General features: G+C 37.7%; 1 protein-coding gene across 5 annotated transcripts in view; it reads left to right on the top strand.

The window, feature by feature from the left end:
• Herc4 (HECT and RLD domain containing E3 ubiquitin protein ligase 4) overlaps positions 1-18404 on the top strand; it is a 111146-nt gene that overhangs the window by 55813 nt on the left and 36929 nt on the right. For all 5 annotated transcript variants that reach the window (XM_013017158.1, XM_013017155.1, XM_013017154.1 and 2 more), the window contains 6 exons: positions 3326-3402; positions 3634-3758; positions 7108-7167; positions 7300-7411; positions 8456-8645; positions 9801-9973. In XM_013017158.1, the coding sequence (XP_012872612.1) occupies positions 3326-3402; positions 3634-3758; positions 7108-7167; positions 7300-7411; positions 8456-8645; positions 9801-9973 (737 nt within the window). The remainder of the gene's footprint in view (positions 1-3325; positions 3403-3633; positions 3759-7107; positions 7168-7299; positions 7412-8455; positions 8646-9800; positions 9974-18404) is intronic.

Below are 18404 nucleotides of genomic sequence, written 5' to 3'. Positions count from 1 at the left end.
TCTAAAAATAATAAAACATGATATGTGTGTGTGTGTGTGTGTTCTTTAGATTTTATCTATTCACATTAATGGGCATGAGCATGCTATGAACATTGATATTTGAAAAGGTCCATACTTTTTATTATGAATAAATTGGAAGGTTTATTTTATTCTTTATCACCTTCAAAGTAGTTATTCAGAGGGGTTACCATTCAGCATGTGTGTTTATTAAGTACAGTACATCTTGTTAAGGTATCATCCCTTTCTTCATTTTTCCCTATCCTCAACCACTTTATTTATTTAGGTGTAGGGGCTCAACTCTGGGCCTGGGTGCTGTCCCTCAGCTCTTCAGCTCAAGGCTAGTGCCCTACCACTGGAGCTACAGTGCCACTTCTGGCTTTTTTCTGCTTACGAGGTGCTGAGGAATTGAACCCAAGGCCTTGTGCATATAAGGCAAGCACTCTACCACTGAGCCACCTTCCCAGCCCCTATTTTTATTTTTTTTATTGTTTATTGTTTTGTTTTTTGTCGGTTGTGGGGCCTGAACTCTGGGCCTGGGCACTGTCCCTCAGCTCTTCAGCTCAAGGCTAGCGCTCTACCAGTTGAGCCCTACTTCCAGCTTTGTCTGCTTATGTGGTGCTGAGGAATCGAACCCAGGACCTCATGCATGCAAGGCAAGCACTCTACCACTGAGCCACCTTCCCAGCCCCCATTTTTTATTTTTTATAAGATTAATTTAGTCATGTTCCTATTAAACAAAGATCAGCCTAAGATTCTACCGTTGCTCTTACATTTTGCTTTGACTTTGTGCCTTTGTGTTGATAATATCATTTCATAGTTAGTAGCTAGGATTACAGGCATAAGCCATCAGCACCCAGCTTTTTTAGTTGTTCTTGAAAGTTATAGCATTAAGACACTTTTGTGACTTGTAGAAAATTAGTATGTTTTATGTTTTATAAATTTATTTTTTTGAGTATCTATATTGGCAATTATTTATTCAGTTCTTTTACAATAGTCAAACATTTTAGTTGGCTTAGGGAATAATCAAGGAAATTATGTGTTTCTTTTTCTGGAAAGGAATATTTTGTTTTGTTTTGCTAAACTGGGGATTAAATCCAGAATGCTTTGTAGGCAAGTGCGCTACCAAAAAGATCAATAATTCTATAGCAGTGATGGTCACAGATAATATACAAGGTAAAGAAATAGTTAACTATTGGGAGTAGAAGTAATATTGCAGAGATGGATTATATTTGGAAATAATTATCCTTAAGCTACAATATGAAGTTATGTGATACCTCAAAATACTACTAATGCAGCTGTACTTTTGGTTATGCATACTCTATTTGGGGAAGCAGAAGAGAAGTAAAAAAGGGAAAGCCTTAAGCATTTTTTTCAAAAGGAAGTTTATTGCTATTTCTTTATCCCTGCCTAATTTTGCTGTTATTTCATATATTATGGGCTTGATTTAATTTTCATCAAGAACTGTAGATGTCAGCTATCTTTTATAGATTGATTGAGAGGAAATAATTTGGCATTAGGAAGTGTTCTGATCTATTGTTGCCCCAAAACTATTTTGTGCTGTATTGTTTTTCTTTTTAAGAATGAATATTCTAGCCAGGCACCGCTGGCTCACACCTGTAATCCTAGCTATTCAGGAGGCTGAGATCTGGGGATTGAGGTTCAAAACCAGCCCAAGGTAGTAAAGTCCATGAGATTGTTTATCTCAAATTAACTACCCAGAAAAAAAAACTGGAAGGTGAGCTGTGGTCCAAGTCCCCTCTCCATTGCCCCCCCACCCTAAAAAAAGTAAATATTCTTTCTGGGCATCTCTTGTAATCTTAGCTACTCAGGATAGTAAGACCTGGAGGACTGAGGTCTAACCTGGGCAGAAAAGTCAGTGAGGAGCTAGGCACTGGTGGCTGACTCCTATAATCCTAGCTATCCATGAGACTGAGATCTAAGGATTGTGGTTCAAAGCCAGCTTGAGCAGAAAAGTCCATGATACTTTTATCTCTAATTAATCACCAGAAAACTGGAAGAGGTGCTGTGGCTCAAAGTAGTAGAACATTCGCCTTGAGAAAAGTGCTCCTAGGTCCTGATTTCAAACCCCATGAGTGGCACCCCTCTCCCTCTTCTCTCCCCCAGCCAAAAAAAGAAGGAGAAGTAGAAAAGTCAGTGAGAGTCCATCTCCTGTTAACCAGCAAGAAGCTGGACTGGATGCATGGCTCAAGTGGTAGAGTGCCAGGCAGGAGCCAAAAAGTGAAGCAAGTGTGATACTGTGAGTGCAAGCGTGTGTGTGTGTGCGTGTGTGCGTGCGCGCGCACATGTGCATGTGCACACACACATGTAGTCTTAGGTGCAGTGGCTTATACCTGTAATCCCAGTTACTAGGGAGGTTGGAATTGGGAGGATCTTAGTTTTGAGACCAGCCTGGGCAGAAAGTTGGCGAGACCCTTATTTAAGATGAAAAGTTGGACAAAGTGGTATGGGTCTGTCAAGACTGCTATCTGCAGGAAGTGTAAATAGAATTGTGGTCCAGTTTGGCCTAGACATAAAAGGGAGAACCTATATGAAAAATATAAAGGACTGGGGGAAGGGTTATGGCTGAACTGATAAAAACAAAAACACCTGTGTAACAAGCACAAGGCCCTCAGGTTCAAAGCCCAATTACATAGATAGACACAGTATTCTCAATTTTTGTGTTGTTCTATCTTTTGTAACATTTATTGCATTTCTGTATTCTTGTTAAATGGATTTTTAGTGAAACAGAAATAGAAAATATTTGCTGGCAGCTGGGCAGGTGGCTTAGTGGTAGAGTGCTTGCCTAGCATGCATGAGGCCCTGGGTTCCATTCCATTCCTGGTGGCTCACGCCTGTAATCCTAGCTACTCAGGAGGCTGAGATCTGAGGATCGCGGTTCAAAGCCAGCCCGGGCAGGAGAGACCGTGAGACTCCTATCTCCAATAAAACCACCAGAAAACCGGAAGTGGCGATGTAGCTCAAGTGGTAGAGTGCTCGCCTTGAGCTCAAGAGCTGAGGGACAGTGCCCAAGCCCAGAGTTCAAGCCCCACGACCGACCCCAAAAAAAAATATTTGTGTGCAGAATAGAAAGAAACTTTGAAACTTATGCTTATAGAATCATTTACTGTTGTTATTCTGTCATTTCGTTAGTACAATTCCCAGATTATTCAGAATATTACAAGTCATCTTAGGGTGCCCTTTAATGGGAGGTCTAATTAGATGAGTTGAACAAATCCAATAGCAAATTTGATGCATTGAAATATGTTAAAAAATACTGAATTCTAATTTTGTTATTTTTTTTAAAAAGGTTTTATTTTTATTACAGATTCTCAAGAATATTTCTGTGTAAAAAGAATTTTCTCAGGTGGAGACCAAAGCTTTTCACATTACTCTAGTCTTCAGGTAATAATATAGTCATGTAAACATTGCTTAGCACAAAAATTTTTGAGGAATTAAATTTTTTCCTCTCTCTTACCTGTTTTTCTTTAAATGGTTAGACAAAAGTGACTTTATTCTTTTTAATTAAACACTTCAAAAAGATACATACTGGGAGATTCTTGCATTGAACAATATATATATATATATATATTGAGCAATATATACCTGACTAATCTCCTTAATTTTAAAATTTAGAACTCTGGGCCACCTGATGACTTTAGATATCCTGATCCTTCAAAGCAGATCTGGACAGTGAATGAAACTCTTATTCAAAAATGGCTAAGCTACCCCTCTGGAAGGTTTCCTGTGGAGATAGCCAAGTAAGGAAAACATTGCACCTATACAAAGACACAACCTTTACTGATGGGGATTTATTAAAATGTTTTTTCCACTACCATTCACTGCATTTTTATATAGAAAAATGTAAATGATGCAGTTTCCCAATGGAGTTCCAAAAAAAAAAATCTCATTTACATTTATATAGGTAGTCCTTTTATACATTCAAAAGTATATTATGGTGGAATATGAAATGTAGCTCTTATAAAGTTCTATTTGGAATACTTTGTCTTATGACTACTGTCTTAAACTTGTATATCCTTGACAGAATTAAATAATAGTTCTTCTTGAATAGTCTATCACTTAGGGTTTTGCTTGTTGCCTTGCTTTTTGTTGATATTTGGGATGAAGTGTTTTATGTGCTGTGTGCAATGACAATTTGACAGACTGTGTATGTGTTGGTCCCATCAGAAATGTAGCTGAAAATGTCAGTTGGCTAGTGAAATTGTAGCTGTCAGAGGATGATACATTTTTCATGTATTTGTGATGATATCAGCATTACCACACAATTGTTTGTTCAGCCCAGCATCTGCCAGAAATATATATAGTGCTTAATATTTGATAGTGAGCAACCCTGTAACTCATGTGTATATTTACTACTATCTACTTTTTATAGTCATTTTAGAATGTCATTTAGTCATTTTGGAAGTCATTTAGTCATAAAAATGTTTCTTGTACAGTGATATGCTGTGTTATGCTGGTAGCTGTCTCATATGCCTCATGCTTATCCAAGTTTCTTCCGTGCATCATTTTTCCTCTCTTGATTTGATCTTATGTTTTGTTCATCATGGCCCCAAGAGCAGTAATCTATAATTGACATCCTATAGTCTGGGTATATAGTAGCTATACAGTGTTTCTTTCTTTCTTTTTTTGTTGTTATTGGGGTTGGGCTTGAACTCAGGGCCTGTGTGCTGTTCCTGAACTCTTTTTTGCTCAAGGCTAATGCTGTACCACTTTGAGCCACAGTGCCACTTCCAGTTTTCTGGTGGATAATTGAAGTTAAGAGTCTCACAGACTTTCCTACCTGGGCTGGCTTTGAACAACACTCCACATCTCAGCCTCCTTAGTACCTAGTATTACGGAGTAAGCTACCAGTGCCTGGCTGTTTTTATTTCTTTCCTATTGGTTTGTCTTAGGACTATTCTATGGTGTTCCTATGACACAATTTCTAAATGACATATTTACCAACATGCATGGTTATATTTAAATTATTTTATGATTTTTATATCTTCAAGAATACCACCAGGGTTGTCAAACACCGAAGATTATTACTACAGTGTGGACTTTTAAAAACTTAAATGTCAGTGCTGATGGCTCATGCCTGTAATCATAGCTGCTTAGGAGGCTGAGATCTGAGGATTGAGTTTTGAAGTCAGCCCAGGCAGGAGAATCCTAAAAACACTTATCTTCAGTTAACCACCAAAAAGTCAAGAATGGGTGAAGTGTAGAGCACTAGCCTTGAACAAAACAATTCAGGGACAGTGGCTAGAGCCTGAGTTCAAGTCCCTGTAGGGGCGCCAGAAAATGCACAATGTTGTAGTGTTAGTGCCCATAGCTAGTGGCTTGTCATCCTAGCTACCAAGAAGGTTTGGAACCATCTTAGGCAGAAAAGTCCTCTAGATGCCCTTCTTACAAAACAAAATAATAGGGCTCGGAAATGAGGCTTAGCAGTAGAGTGGTTTCCTAACATACATGAAGCCCTGGGTCCGATTCCTCAGTACCACATAAACAGAAAAGGCCAGAAGTGGCTCTGTGGCCTAAGTGGTAGAGGCTAGCCTTCAGGAAAAGAAGCTCAGGGACAGTGCCCAGACCCTGAGTTCAAGCCCCAGGACTGGCAGAAGAAAAAAATTTAGCAAAAAGCAGGGTTAGAGATAAGACTCAAGTGATAGAGCACAGCCTAGAGAGCAAGCCCAGCAATTAGGATACCCTGAGTTCAAACCTCATTACTTGCCAAAACAAAAAAGTTAAATATGCATGCTGATGGGAAAATTAAGATTGTCATCTTACCTGATGAATCAGAAGGTGAACTTATTTAAGAAAGTGTAGAGCAAATAGTAATAAATAATTACTGGGTGCCAGTGAATCAATCCTAACTCAGTATGCTGAGAGCTAAGGATCAAGTTTCAAAGTAAGCCCAGGCTAGAAAGTCATTAAGATTATTATCTCCAATTAACCACCAAAAAGCCAGAAGTGGAGCTGACAGAGCACTAGCTTTCAGCAAAAAAGCTCAGAGACAGGCCGGGTGTTGGTGGCTCATGTCTGTAATACTAGCTACTCAGGAGGCTGAGATCTTGAGGATCACAGTTCAAAGTCAGCCTGGGCAGAAAAGTCAGTGAGACTCTTATTTCCAATTAACCACTAGAAAACCGGAAGTGGTGCTGTGGCTCAAGCAGTAGAGCGCTCACCTTGAGCTGAAGAGTGTAGGGATAGCGCCCAAGCCCAAAGTTCAAGCCCCACGACCGACCAAAAAAAAAAAAAGCTCAGGGACAGCACCATAGGCCCAAAGTTCAAGCCCTAAGATGTGAGTATGCATGCACACATACACAAATTAAAAATCATTCCTCAATAATTTACCTAATTTCAATTTAATTTGAGGATTGGTTATAGGAGTTTCCTCTAGCTTTAAATACTAAATATTATTCTTGTTTGTGCTTGCTAGTCAGACCTTCTACTATTTGAGCCATGCCTCCAGGCATCTTTTTCCTTTTTAAAAATTAGGTAGATTCTCTCTCTGTTCAGCTTCACTGTGGTGAAAACCCTCCTCAATCTGGTTCTAAATATTTTTTGAAGTTTTTTGTTGGTCGTGGGCTTGAACTCTGGGCTTTGGCGCTGTCCCTGTACTCTTCAGTTCAAGGCGAGTGTTCTACTGCTTGAGCCACAGTGTCACTTCTGGTTAAGAGTCTTCTGGATTTTCCTGCCCGGCTGGCTTTGAACCGTGATCCTCAAATCTCAGCCTCCTGAGTAGTTAGGATTACAGGCGTGAGCCACTGACAACTGGCTTAAAGTTTTATTTTAAAAAACTGCTAGGTGCCAGTGACTCATGCCTGTAATGAGGATTGCATTTCCTTTTTCTTTTTTTAATTGTGAAAATACCGTACAGATGGGTTACAATTACATTGAGGATTTCAAAACCAGCCTGGGCTGGAAGTTTGTGAGACTCTTGTCTCCAATTAACTACAAAAAAGTGAAGTTATCGCTCAAGTGGGAGTGCATTAGCTTTGAACACATAAGTTCAGGCTTGGAGTTGAAGTTCGAAGACTAGCACCAAAAGGAACAACAAAAAAAACCAAATTTTTCATTCAAAAATTGTTTTCTCTTTAAATTTCTTTTTAGTGAGATTGATGGAACATTTTCCTCATCTGGTTGCCTAAATGGAAGTTTTTTAGCTGTTAGGTAAGTCATACTTCCCTTTTTTGTTAAACTTTCAAATGTATTAAATCATTTATTAAAGTAGTACAATTACTGTATGCTAATAAAAAAGGAGTCAAATATTTTTTTTGTTCTTGTGTTTTTATCTTTCTTTAGCAATGATGATCACTATAGAACAGGCACCAAATTTTCAGGCGTTGATATGAATGCTGCTAGGCTTTTATTCCACAAACTTATACAACCTGATCATCCTCAGATATCTCAGCAGGTTTGGTTTAAAATAATTTTTAATTACATTCACTTACAGCTAATGAACTTTGCAATTTTTAAGCTCATTTATGCTATGCTTGTATAATTTTATTGAATACATTACTATAAGAATTAAAATAAGGAATTTGTGGGTAGGGTGGGCTACTTCTGTAAACGGAGCAGCTCAGCAGAGATTAATAGGATCCCAGTTTGGGCTAAGACTGGGAAAAAGTAAGGATCTATCTCATAAATAATTTGGGTATGGTGGGACATGCATGTCTATAATCCCAGCTATGTGAGAGATGTGGAAGGAGATTACTGTTTATGGTCAGCCCTGGGCAAAAAGCATGAGACCCTATCCAAAAAGCAAAAAGAGCTAGGAATGTGACTCAAGTGGTAGAGTAATTGGCTAACAAGCTCAAGGCCCTGAGTTCAAACTCCTAATAATGCCAAACCAATTGAAGTAATTCATTAAAATAATTAAAATAAGTTTTATCTTAGAACAATTGTAATATAGCTGTCAAAGAAGTATAAATCTTTTTTTGGGGGGGGGGTCCGGTTGTGGGGCCTGAACTCTGGGCCTGGGCGCTGTCCCTCAGCTCTTCAGCTCAAGGCTAGCGCTCTACCACTTGAGTCACAGCGCCACTTCCGGCTTTTTCTTTTTGCTTATGTGGTGCTGAGGAATCGAACCCAGGGCCTTGAGCATGCAAGGCAAGTGCTCTACCACTGAGCCACCTTTCCAGCCCAGAAGTATAAATCTTTTCAAATGTTTGTCTCTGAATTTCTTAATAATCCCTTGTTAAAGTCTATTCATAGATAGTAGGTTATAGTGATATGAGAATTTAAATGGATGGAGACTCACAGACTTTTAAACATTTTTCACCCTTAGCAATGCTTAGGCATTAATTTTCATTATAGTTTAAACTACATTCCTTCTAAGCCAGCATTTTCATTTCACCATTTCATGAGATTTACCCTTTTTTCTTTTCTTTTCTTTCTTTCTTTTTTTTTTTTAAGTGCATTCATTTAAATGAAGTAGGTTTTGCTTTTTGTCAAAATATAGGTTGCAGCTAGTTTGGAAAAGAACCTAATACCTAAATTGACCAGCTCCTTACCTGATGTTGAAGCATTGAGGTTTTATCTTACTCTGCCAGAATGTCCCCTGATGAGTGATTCCAACAATTTCACAACAATAGCAATTCCCTTTGGCACAGCTCTTGTGAACCTAGAAAAGGCACCATTAAAAGTACTTGGTAAGAATTTTAATATTTTTTTGAAACCTTTTCTCTATAAGTGAAAATCTTTTTTTTTTTTTGTTTAAATTTTGCTGCCTTATTTGACATTGTTAGAAGGGAGGGGACCTATTCTTTCCTTTTGTGCCTTTCTTACTGTCATTTGCTTCTAATTTTTGATGTTGCTGAAGGCAGAATATGTTAGAGAATTTTGATTAAATATGATAAGTGACAATGTAAAGATGCGTACAATCCTTATTTTTCACTGCCTTTAAGGTGTTAAAGAACAGAGAACAATTATGTCTGATCAGGTATGGGCTTTAGATCATCTTTGAGCTGCACAGTTTCACTTAATTTCCTTATGTTTCTTTTCTGCTTATAGAGAGAATTTTATGCATCTGATCATACAGCTCTGCCTCTTTTCTGTTGTGTGTGTGTGTGTGTGTGTATGTGTGTGTGTGTCTGTCTAAACTCTAATCTTTCTAATTCTATGGATTAATTTCTAACTTCAGGCCTTTGTAATGGGTTGTTAACATTTGTTCTGGTACAAGAACATTAAAGCTAAGGATAGTGTAGTAAGTAAGCAAGAAGCACAAAGGATAGAATACTAGAATCTGAGGGTGTTAGCCAGTAATAATTAAGAATTTTTTGTATTCTCTATATCTGCTCTATAGGGGATAATATTTGTAATTATATGACTACAAATAACAAATGTAGGGAAAGAGAAATTATAATTTTATATTATTAAGGATCTGTTTTTGATTTTCAGGAGGCTTTTACATTTTAAACTTGGCACTTTATAATTTAGTTTTATATTAAGCTGAAATTTAGAATGATCGTTAAATATTTGAGCAATACAGTTTTAAAGTGTTTTCAAAAATCAAAATTTTGATTTCTAAATGTTTTTAACTGGTTTTATTAAATGAAGTGAGTTTTAATTTATGTAACTAAGATAAATTTAGTTAAATGTTCATAATTTATTTTTGCTTTTGAACATTTTTAGGATAATATACTTTAGCTTAGTTGTGGGAAAAATTATAAATCTAGATTGCTTTGTTCATCACCCTGGGATTTTCAAAATGTTAAGAACCACAACTCTAAAAGAAAGGTTAGTATGTCTGAAAATTGTGATCCTTTTAAATTAATTTTATTTGCATGTTCACCCTTTAATAACAGAAAACTGGTGGTCCATACTTGAACCTCCACTATTCCTCAAGATAGTAGAGCTTTTTAAGGAAGTTGTGGTACATCTTTTGAAACTCTACAAGATTGGCATCCCCCCTTCTGAAAGAAGAATTTTCAACAATTTTCTTCATACTGCATTAAAGGTTTTAGAAATACTACATAGGGTATGTCTAATAGTTTCTTTATTTTCTTCTTTCCCATTGCTGTGAACAAACTGATAATGTTCTTTTCCACATTGATATATTAAAGAGGCATGAAATACATATCATTGAAAGTTGAAAAAGTTATGTTTCCTTTTAAAAATGTAATGTATTATACTTTGGAACTTTGGTCCTCCTGGACTTTGCTAAGCATTTGCAGATAACATGTTTATAATTGGGCAGAATAATAGCATATTAATGAATTAGAACTCTTGTATTTTCTTGTGAGAAATATACTATGTTGATTTAGTTGTATATTTTTATGAGTTTTGAATGATTATCATATGAAAGCTACTGGGCCTTTGTTGTTATTATGAACATTTAAACTTATGTTCTTTTGATGTCAGGTACTAGTGGCCTCAATCAAAGTGAATGTTTCATTTGAAACAAATGACTAATTTGAAATTGAAACCCTATATAATTCATTAATTTGCCTATTGTTCTTTCCTGCCCTTTTTCTCAGTGTAAGAAATAGTACCCTTTACACTTGTAGAAGTGCAAAGTTATATGAAGAAGTAGAGTCTCAGCTGTTTCATTAGAGATGGATTTGAGGCATCCCTGACAGTTGGTAGGTATATATATCTCTGTTATGCCATTTGGTATTCTTGAGTTGCTATTTAGATCAGACATGACCTAAGAGAGAAGCATATGTTTCTAGCCTACAGAGTGACCCAAAACCTCCTATGAATCTATAACGTTAAAAAGTTTTTTCTGTAATGGATACTTTGTACTTTCAGATGCTTCTTGCCTAACATTTAGGTAATTAATAACGGGCTAAAGGAGTAGTCTTATTGGGATCCCCTTCCTTTCTACTTCCCTTCCTCCCGCTTTCAGGGCCTTGGTGCTCTCTCAGAGAACTTTTTTCACTCAAGGCTGGCTTTCTACTATTTGAGCCACAGCCCTACTTCCAGCCTTTTACTGGTTAATTGGAGATAAGGATCTCATGTGTTTTTCTGCCCAGGCTGGCATTGAACAGGGATCCTCTGATTTCAGCTTTCCAAATAGCTAAGCATGAGCTACTGGCTCCTGGCCATCCTTTGCTTTCTGTATGAAAGAACCTTATGGCTCATTTGTTTCCCTTTTGATTTTCTTAGGTTCCTGGGTATTTTTCTCAACCATCTCAACTTAATGAACATTTTCTTTTTATAGTTAATTTATTCCAGATTCCTAGACAAACAACTAATTTTTCTTTTCATTGTTATGAAAGAAATGATAGTAATTTCTTCCTTAGGAAGACAGGTCATTCTCTAACAGAACCTATCAAGTTCTAGGTCCATAGCTATTACAGAGCTAAACCTCTTGGCTAGGATTCAAAAGATTTATTAGATCACACACACATACACACACTCCTTGCTGTTTTGGTGAAGTGTCCATTTTCAGCTGGAGTTGATTATTAATTACTCTCTCTTTTTGTCTTTTATAACCATAGAAAGGCCTTGAGTATGTAACTTATCTTAAAAAAACCTCAGTCTCGGGCTGGGAAGGTGGCTCAGTGGTATAGAGTGCTTGCCTTGAGCTGAAGAACTCAGGGACAGTGCCCAAGCCCAGAGTTCAGGCTCCACGGCCAACGAAAAAACAAAACAAAAAAAGCCCTCAGTTTCAGCCAGGCACTGGTGGCTCATACCTGTAATATTAGCTATTCAGTAGGCTTGAGATTTGAGGATCGCAGTTAAAAGCCAGCCTGGGCAGGAAAGTCCATGAGACTCTTACCTCCAATTAACCACCATTAAATTGGAAGTGGTGCTGTGGCTCCAGTGGTAGAGCTCTAACCTTGAGCTCAAGAGCTCAAGGACAGGGCCCAGGTCCAGAGTTCAAGCCCCAGGACTGACAAAAAAGGAAACAAAACAAAACCCCCCAGTTTCTACTGAGAAAGGTCCTGATAAGAATGCATTTCCAGAGATATTTTTTAAATTTATTTTATTTTATGAGTTAAGATTTTAGTATTAGGCAGCACTTCATTCCATAGAACAGAATGTGTTTCCCCATAGATCTTTTTTAAAAAACTAATTTAATTTGAATTTATTATTATTATTTGTTGTTGTTGTTGTTGTTGGTTGTGGGGCTTGAACTCTGGGACTGGGTGCTGTTCCTGGGCTCTTCAGCTCAAGGCAAGCTCTCTACCACTTGAGCCACAGCGTCACTTCTGGTTTTCTGGTGTTTAATTGGAGATAAGAATCTCAGGACTTTCCTGCCAGAGCTGGCTTTGAACCATGATCCTCAGATCTCAGCTTCCTGGTTAGGATTACAGGCATGAGCCATCAGCAACAGCAAATTTATTATTTTTGAGAGGGACAAAGTACTATGGAATATTCAAGCTTTTTCTTGGCTTGAATTCAGGTCCTGGGTGCTATCCCTGAGCTTCTTTGTGCTCAGGCTAGGGCTTTACCACTTGAGCTACAGCACTACTTCCAGCTTTTTCAGAGTAGTCCCATGGACTTTTTCTGTCTGGGCTGGCTTCAAACGGCGATCCTCAGATCTCAGCCTCCTGAGTAGTTAGGGTAGAGGTGTGAGCCACCAGCACCATGCTGACAGTATATAGTTCCTTTTCTTTTTTTGGCCAATCCTGGGGCTTGAATTCAAGGCTTGGACACTGTCCCTGAGCTTCTTTTGCTCAAGGCTAGAGCCTTATCACTTGAGCCACAGGCCACAGCACCACTTCCACTTTTTTCTGTGTATGTAGTACTGAGGAATCGAAACCAGTGCTTCATGGATGCTAGACGAGCACTCTACCACTAAGTCACCTTCCTAGCCAGTGTATAGTTCTTATTGCTTGAAGTATAACAAAAACTAATTTCTCCTAGATCTTTCTAATAGTCTCATGCATACTAGGTACTAGAGATCTAACATATTGCTTACTAGAAATATCCAGGAGCAAAACCTCTTGTACATAATGCAGATGGGAACTTTCTGTATATTACTGTATATTATTCATACCAAACTTTTTAAACCCTCTATAGGGTTAAAAGTGCAATTGGTATTTTACTCCTTTTTATTTTTTATTTTTTGGGTCTGGCCGTGGGGCCTGAACTCTGGGCCTGGGTGCTGTCCCTCAGCTCTTCAGCTCAAGGCTAGCGCTCTACCACTTGAGCCACAATACCACTTCCAGCTTTTTTCTTTTTGCTTATGTGGTGCTGAGGAATCAAACCCAGGGCCTCATGCGTGCAAGGCAAGTGCTCTACCACTGAGCCATCTTCCCAGCCTTTACTCCTTTTTTATATGAGAAAAATGAATCTTATTGTCTTAGTGTTGAACTACTGAATCAAAATCTGTTTTCAAAGCCCCAACTATTTGTAATGTTCTATATTAACACTACAATATACTTAAAGGGGGATTGCTTTATTATTATGCCCCTAGATCTAGGAGTTTATACAGTTAGATTATATATAGGCTAGATTACATATAGTACTGTATTACATTATAGGGCCTGGATTAGGAATCAAAAGATCATGTTTTAGGGCTGGGAAGGTGGCTCAGTGGTAGAGCACTTGCCTTGCATGCTTAAGGCCCTGGGTTTGATTCCTCAGCACCACATAAGCAAAAAGAGAAAAGCCAGAAGTGGCGCTGTGACTCAAGTGGTAGAGCACTAGCCTTGAGCTGAAGAGCTGAGGGACAGCGCCCAGGCCCAGAGTTCAGCCCCACAACTGGACCCCCCCCCAAAAAAAAGATCATGTTTTAGTCCCTTTTGTAATAGTGTGATTTTTGAACATTCATCTATAAATATGCAAATAACTAATCATTTGTAAAGGAATTTATTTCCAGGGCTGATATATTTAAAATATATAAGAATTTAACTTATTAAAAGTGGTATTATCACATTCCAGAAAGCCAGTACTTTGATTTATTGGGTTATAAGAAAATGGATTCTTGTTTGAAGTTGATACGTACTTAAGAAAAGAATAATACAGGATGACTCCCACCTCCTTTCCTTATCCTTCCTTTTTCCTTCTTTGCTTTCCGTTGTTTTTATATTTTTCTGTGCTAGGGATTAAATGCAAGATCTCATGCACACTAGGTAACTGCTCTGCCACTGAGCTACATTACCATCTTTCGAAGATGAATTTTTAGCCGTCTTCTAGGCCTCTCTAGGATAGCTAGTTATTTTTTTTCTACCCCTACTTGGGACAAAACTGTGCTTCATTTTGCTCTATGATAAATACCCATGGTTATTAACAGTGATTATTCACTCTTATGAAACCCAAATTACTTATCAGAAACTTTTTTTCCCCAAAGATACTTAAATCTGACAATTGCTTTGTTCATAATTGTTTTGTTTCTCTGATTTCCTTTTGACCTTACCCTGGAGCAAGATTAAGAACTTTCTAGAGAACTAGATTTCAGGATATATGGATGTGCTTGTTCCTCCCATATGTCATGTCCTTTGGAAAACTTTTTAAATTAAAAATCATTTCAGTACTCCAAATGGCATCATAAGAAAAATACCTTTGGTACCTGCTGTCAGGAATGAATAAATTATGAGAATAATGAGTTTACTCGCAAGTAATTGGGTTATTTCAGAGTTTTTATAAGGTATATTGTAGTGATACTAGTATGTCAAAAGAAAAGGCTTAACTTGGTCTGTGTGGCCTAGTTGCTAAAGAATTGTGTTGGTTTTCCAAATTAATGATTTTCACATCCATTTTTCTTTAAGGCATCTTTAAACAAATCCTTAAATAAAGAACTACATTTATTCACTCTAACCAGCCTTGAACTAACGTTTATAAGCCCACATATTAAACTAATTAAAATATGAAGTAAAAATATTATGACCAAACTTACAAATTTTAAACATTTAAGGTAGTTTGAATAGTCATTTTGAATTTTTACCATGTAATTTCTCCTATTTTTTTATTTTGCAAATACTTACTGAGTACCTACTTGTATGCTTGTCAATTTTATTAGATATTAGAGATATGAAAATAAGGAAATGGCCAGGCACTGTTACCTCGTACTTGTAATTCTAGCTATTCAGGAGGATGAGAACTGAGGACCAAGGTTCAGTGTCAGCCTAGGCTAGAAAATCCCTGAGACTCTTATCTTCAATTAACTACCAAGAAATCAGGAAGTGGAGTTGGGGCTCAAGTGGTAGAGCATTTGCCTTGAGCAAAAGGGACAATTGGGCATTGGTGGCTCACACCTCTATCTTAGCTACTTAGGAGTCTTGAGATCTGAGGCTTGTAGTATAAAGCCAGCCTGGCAGGAAAGTCCATGAGACTCTTACCTCCAGTTGATTCCTAAAGAGTCGTAAATGGAGCTGTAGCTCAAAGTGGTAGAGCACTAGTGTTGAGCACCAAAGATCAGGGACAGTACCTAGGCCCTGAGCTCAGACACACACACATACAAATAAATAAATACACCTTAATGTTTATATTTAAAATATTGGGAGGGGGAAGCTATCATGTGTTTATATTTATATATGTTCTCTTTTAGTAAATAGGAGTTTGACTAATGATTTTAGTTGTTAAATACAATACTAAAGACTATAGCAAGGATCCACAAGTTTTTCTTTTTTCTTTTTTGTCGGTCATGGGGCTTGAACTCTGGACCTGGGTGCTGCCCCTCAGCTCTTCAGCTAAAGGCCAGTGCTCTACCACTTGAGCCACAGCGCCACTTTTTGTTTTCTAAGTGGTTTATTGGAGATAAGACTCACGGCTTTTCCTGCCCAGGCTGGCTTTGAACTGTGATCCTCAGATCTCAGCCTCCTGAGTAGCTAGGATTACAGTCATGAGCCACTGGTGCTCGGCCACAGGTTTTTCTTTAAAGGGCCAAATAGTAATATATTTTGTGAGATTTCTTGTTTCTACTACAAGTCTTCAGCTATAATTTCTGCTGTGGACAGCAGGTGAATAAATGGGCTTTTCAGTAAAACTTTGTTTATAAATATCAGTAAGTAATATTTGACCTACAAGTGATTGCTGACCCCTTGCTCTAGGATGAAGAGATGTCCATGTATAATGTATGTATTTTTTGTCTTTTTGAAAGCCAGTTGTAGAAGCTTCACTCTGGTCTATTTCTTCCAAATGAGCTACATGGTAGCATACAAATTAAACATGTCTCCAATTAACTACCAAAAAAGCCAGAAGTGCAGCTGTGGCTCAAGTGGTAGAATGCTAGCCTTGAGTAAAAAGCTCAGGCTCTGAGTTTAAGCCCCAGGACCTGAAAACTCACACTTACACACACACGCAGATCACTGTACATATTGTACACAGTCAATGCATACAAGTATTTATGCACATGCACAAATGAAATATATATAAATACAAGTGTGTGTATGCATGCATGTGCCTATTCATTGCTGGTGATTATATTCAGGGCCTCACACACGATTTCCCTCCCCCCCCAGTCTTTGCAGTATTTTATTAAGAATCCTAGTAGAATGTGAATGTATATAAGTGGGCCTCTATGCATATACTTTCTGATTTTAGGGAGAAAGCTGTCATATTTTATCAGTAAAATTGGTGTTTTGGGTAGGGTTTAGTTGTAAGAGGGCGTTTATCTGTTTGAAAAGGTTTCTATCTGTTCTAGTTTGCTGTGTATTATGAATGAATGGTTTTGAGTTTTGTCAGGCACTTTATATCTATCACGTTGAACAAATGATTTTTTTCAACTTTTTTTTCCTCTGAAATATAAAATTCATTACTTTGGAATACAAAGTCAATTTTATACTTTTGGAATGAATTTCACTTAAGCATTACTGTACTTTATAGTTATTGTCAGATTTAATTTGTTGTGTTTTGTGAAGGTTTTTATGTCTTTTCATAAAGGATATATCAATTTGTATTTTTTATTTCTCAAATCGCTATCAACTTTGGGTATCAAGGTTATTCTGGCTTTATAAAATGAATTAAATGATTCATCTTTTAAATTTAATCTAAGTTGTTGTTGTTGTTGTTGTTGTTGTTGTTTTTTGGGTCCAGTCGTGGGGCCTGAACTCTGGGCCTGGGCACTGTCCCTCAGCATTTCAGCTCAAGCCACAGCGCCACTTCTGGCTTTTTTTTCTTTTTGCTTATATAGTGCTGAGGAATCGAACCCAGGGCTTCATGCATGCAAGGCAAGCGCTCTACCACTGTGCCACCTTCCCAGCCCCTTGATCTAAGTTCTTATATCAGAGTTTTTACTTGTTGATTTTAGATGCTTTATTTCCAGTGTGATTGTGTAATGGTACAGAGAATATTGGCCTGAATTGGCTTCTAGCTCCAGCATCTAGGTCATCTCTGAATCTGGCTTTTTTTTTCTTCTTCATCTCTTAGACATCTTTTTTGGTTTCTTATTTATTTGCTTTTTGTATGTTCATAAGTTTTGGTTGTAAAATAGTAGAAACTGAAGTGAAATTGGTTTAAAGAATGCATACTACTTCTGTCTGGTATGTAGTAGTGGGATTAAATCAGTCTAATCAGGAGTTATACTGAAATTGAAGTTTAGTTTTTGTTATGAGTATTGGAGATATCACTAGGCCTGGGACCTGTCCCTTAGCTTCTCTCTGTCTCTGTCTCTCTCAAAGCTAGCACTTTACCACTTGAGCCACAGCTCCACTTCAGGCTTTTTTTTTTTTTTTCACCCCTGTAGTTAATTGGAGATAATAGTCTCACAGACTTTCCTGCCTTGGCTGGCTTCAAACTGTGATCCTCAGATCTCAACCACCTAAAATAGTTGGAATTACAGTCTTAAAACATGGGAGCAAGATTTGGGATTAAGATGTTCTTTTGTTGTTTCTTTTTGTTTGGAGCTTGAATTTAGGGCCTATGCATAGTCCCTGAACTTCTTTGCTTAAGGCTAGTGCTCTAACTGCTTGGGCCACAGCTCTAATTCTTTTTTGGTGGATAATTGGAAATAAGGATGTCACAGACTTTACTACTTGCCTACTGCTTTCCTGCTGCTTGCCCATGTTTGGTTTTGAACTTTGATCCTCAGTTCTCTACCTTCTGAGTAGGATTACAGGCATGAGCCATATGTGCCCAGCTCTGATACTGAGTTTTTAAAATTTACTTTGGTTGTCGTAGCCCAAGCTTCAGATCTGTATAATGTGTCTTACATTTAGAGTAGAAGTGGGGGTATTAAGCTGTTTTTTTACAGTGTTCCTCAAGGTTTCTCTCCCCATTTTTCTTGACTCCTTTCCTTGTTACTCAGGGCTTTTAAGATTGGTAAATGATGAAATAGACAGTTTTTGCTTTTGAGTTTTGTGTCTTTTGGATCTTCGTGCATCTTAATGTTCTTGAAACTAAATTTTGGATAATTGTAGAATTTTCTAAACATCTGTTACTTTTAGTACAATGCCATTGTGGACAAAGAACATATGAGTTAGCTAAAGACATGAAGGGGGGCTGGGAAGGTGGCTCAGTGGTAGAGCGCTTGCCTTGCATGCCTGAGGCCCTGGGTTCGATTCCTCAGCACCACATAA

The sequence above is a fragment of the Dipodomys ordii genome, unplaced genomic scaffold (assembly GCF_000151885.1).
Source record: "Dipodomys ordii isolate 6190 unplaced genomic scaffold, Dord_2.0 Scaffold34, whole genome shotgun sequence".
NCBI lineage: Eukaryota > Metazoa > Chordata > Mammalia > Rodentia > Heteromyidae > Dipodomys > Dipodomys ordii.
The sequence above is the reverse complement of the archived record's forward strand: the minus strand, read 5'-3'. Positions and strand labels throughout refer to the sequence as shown.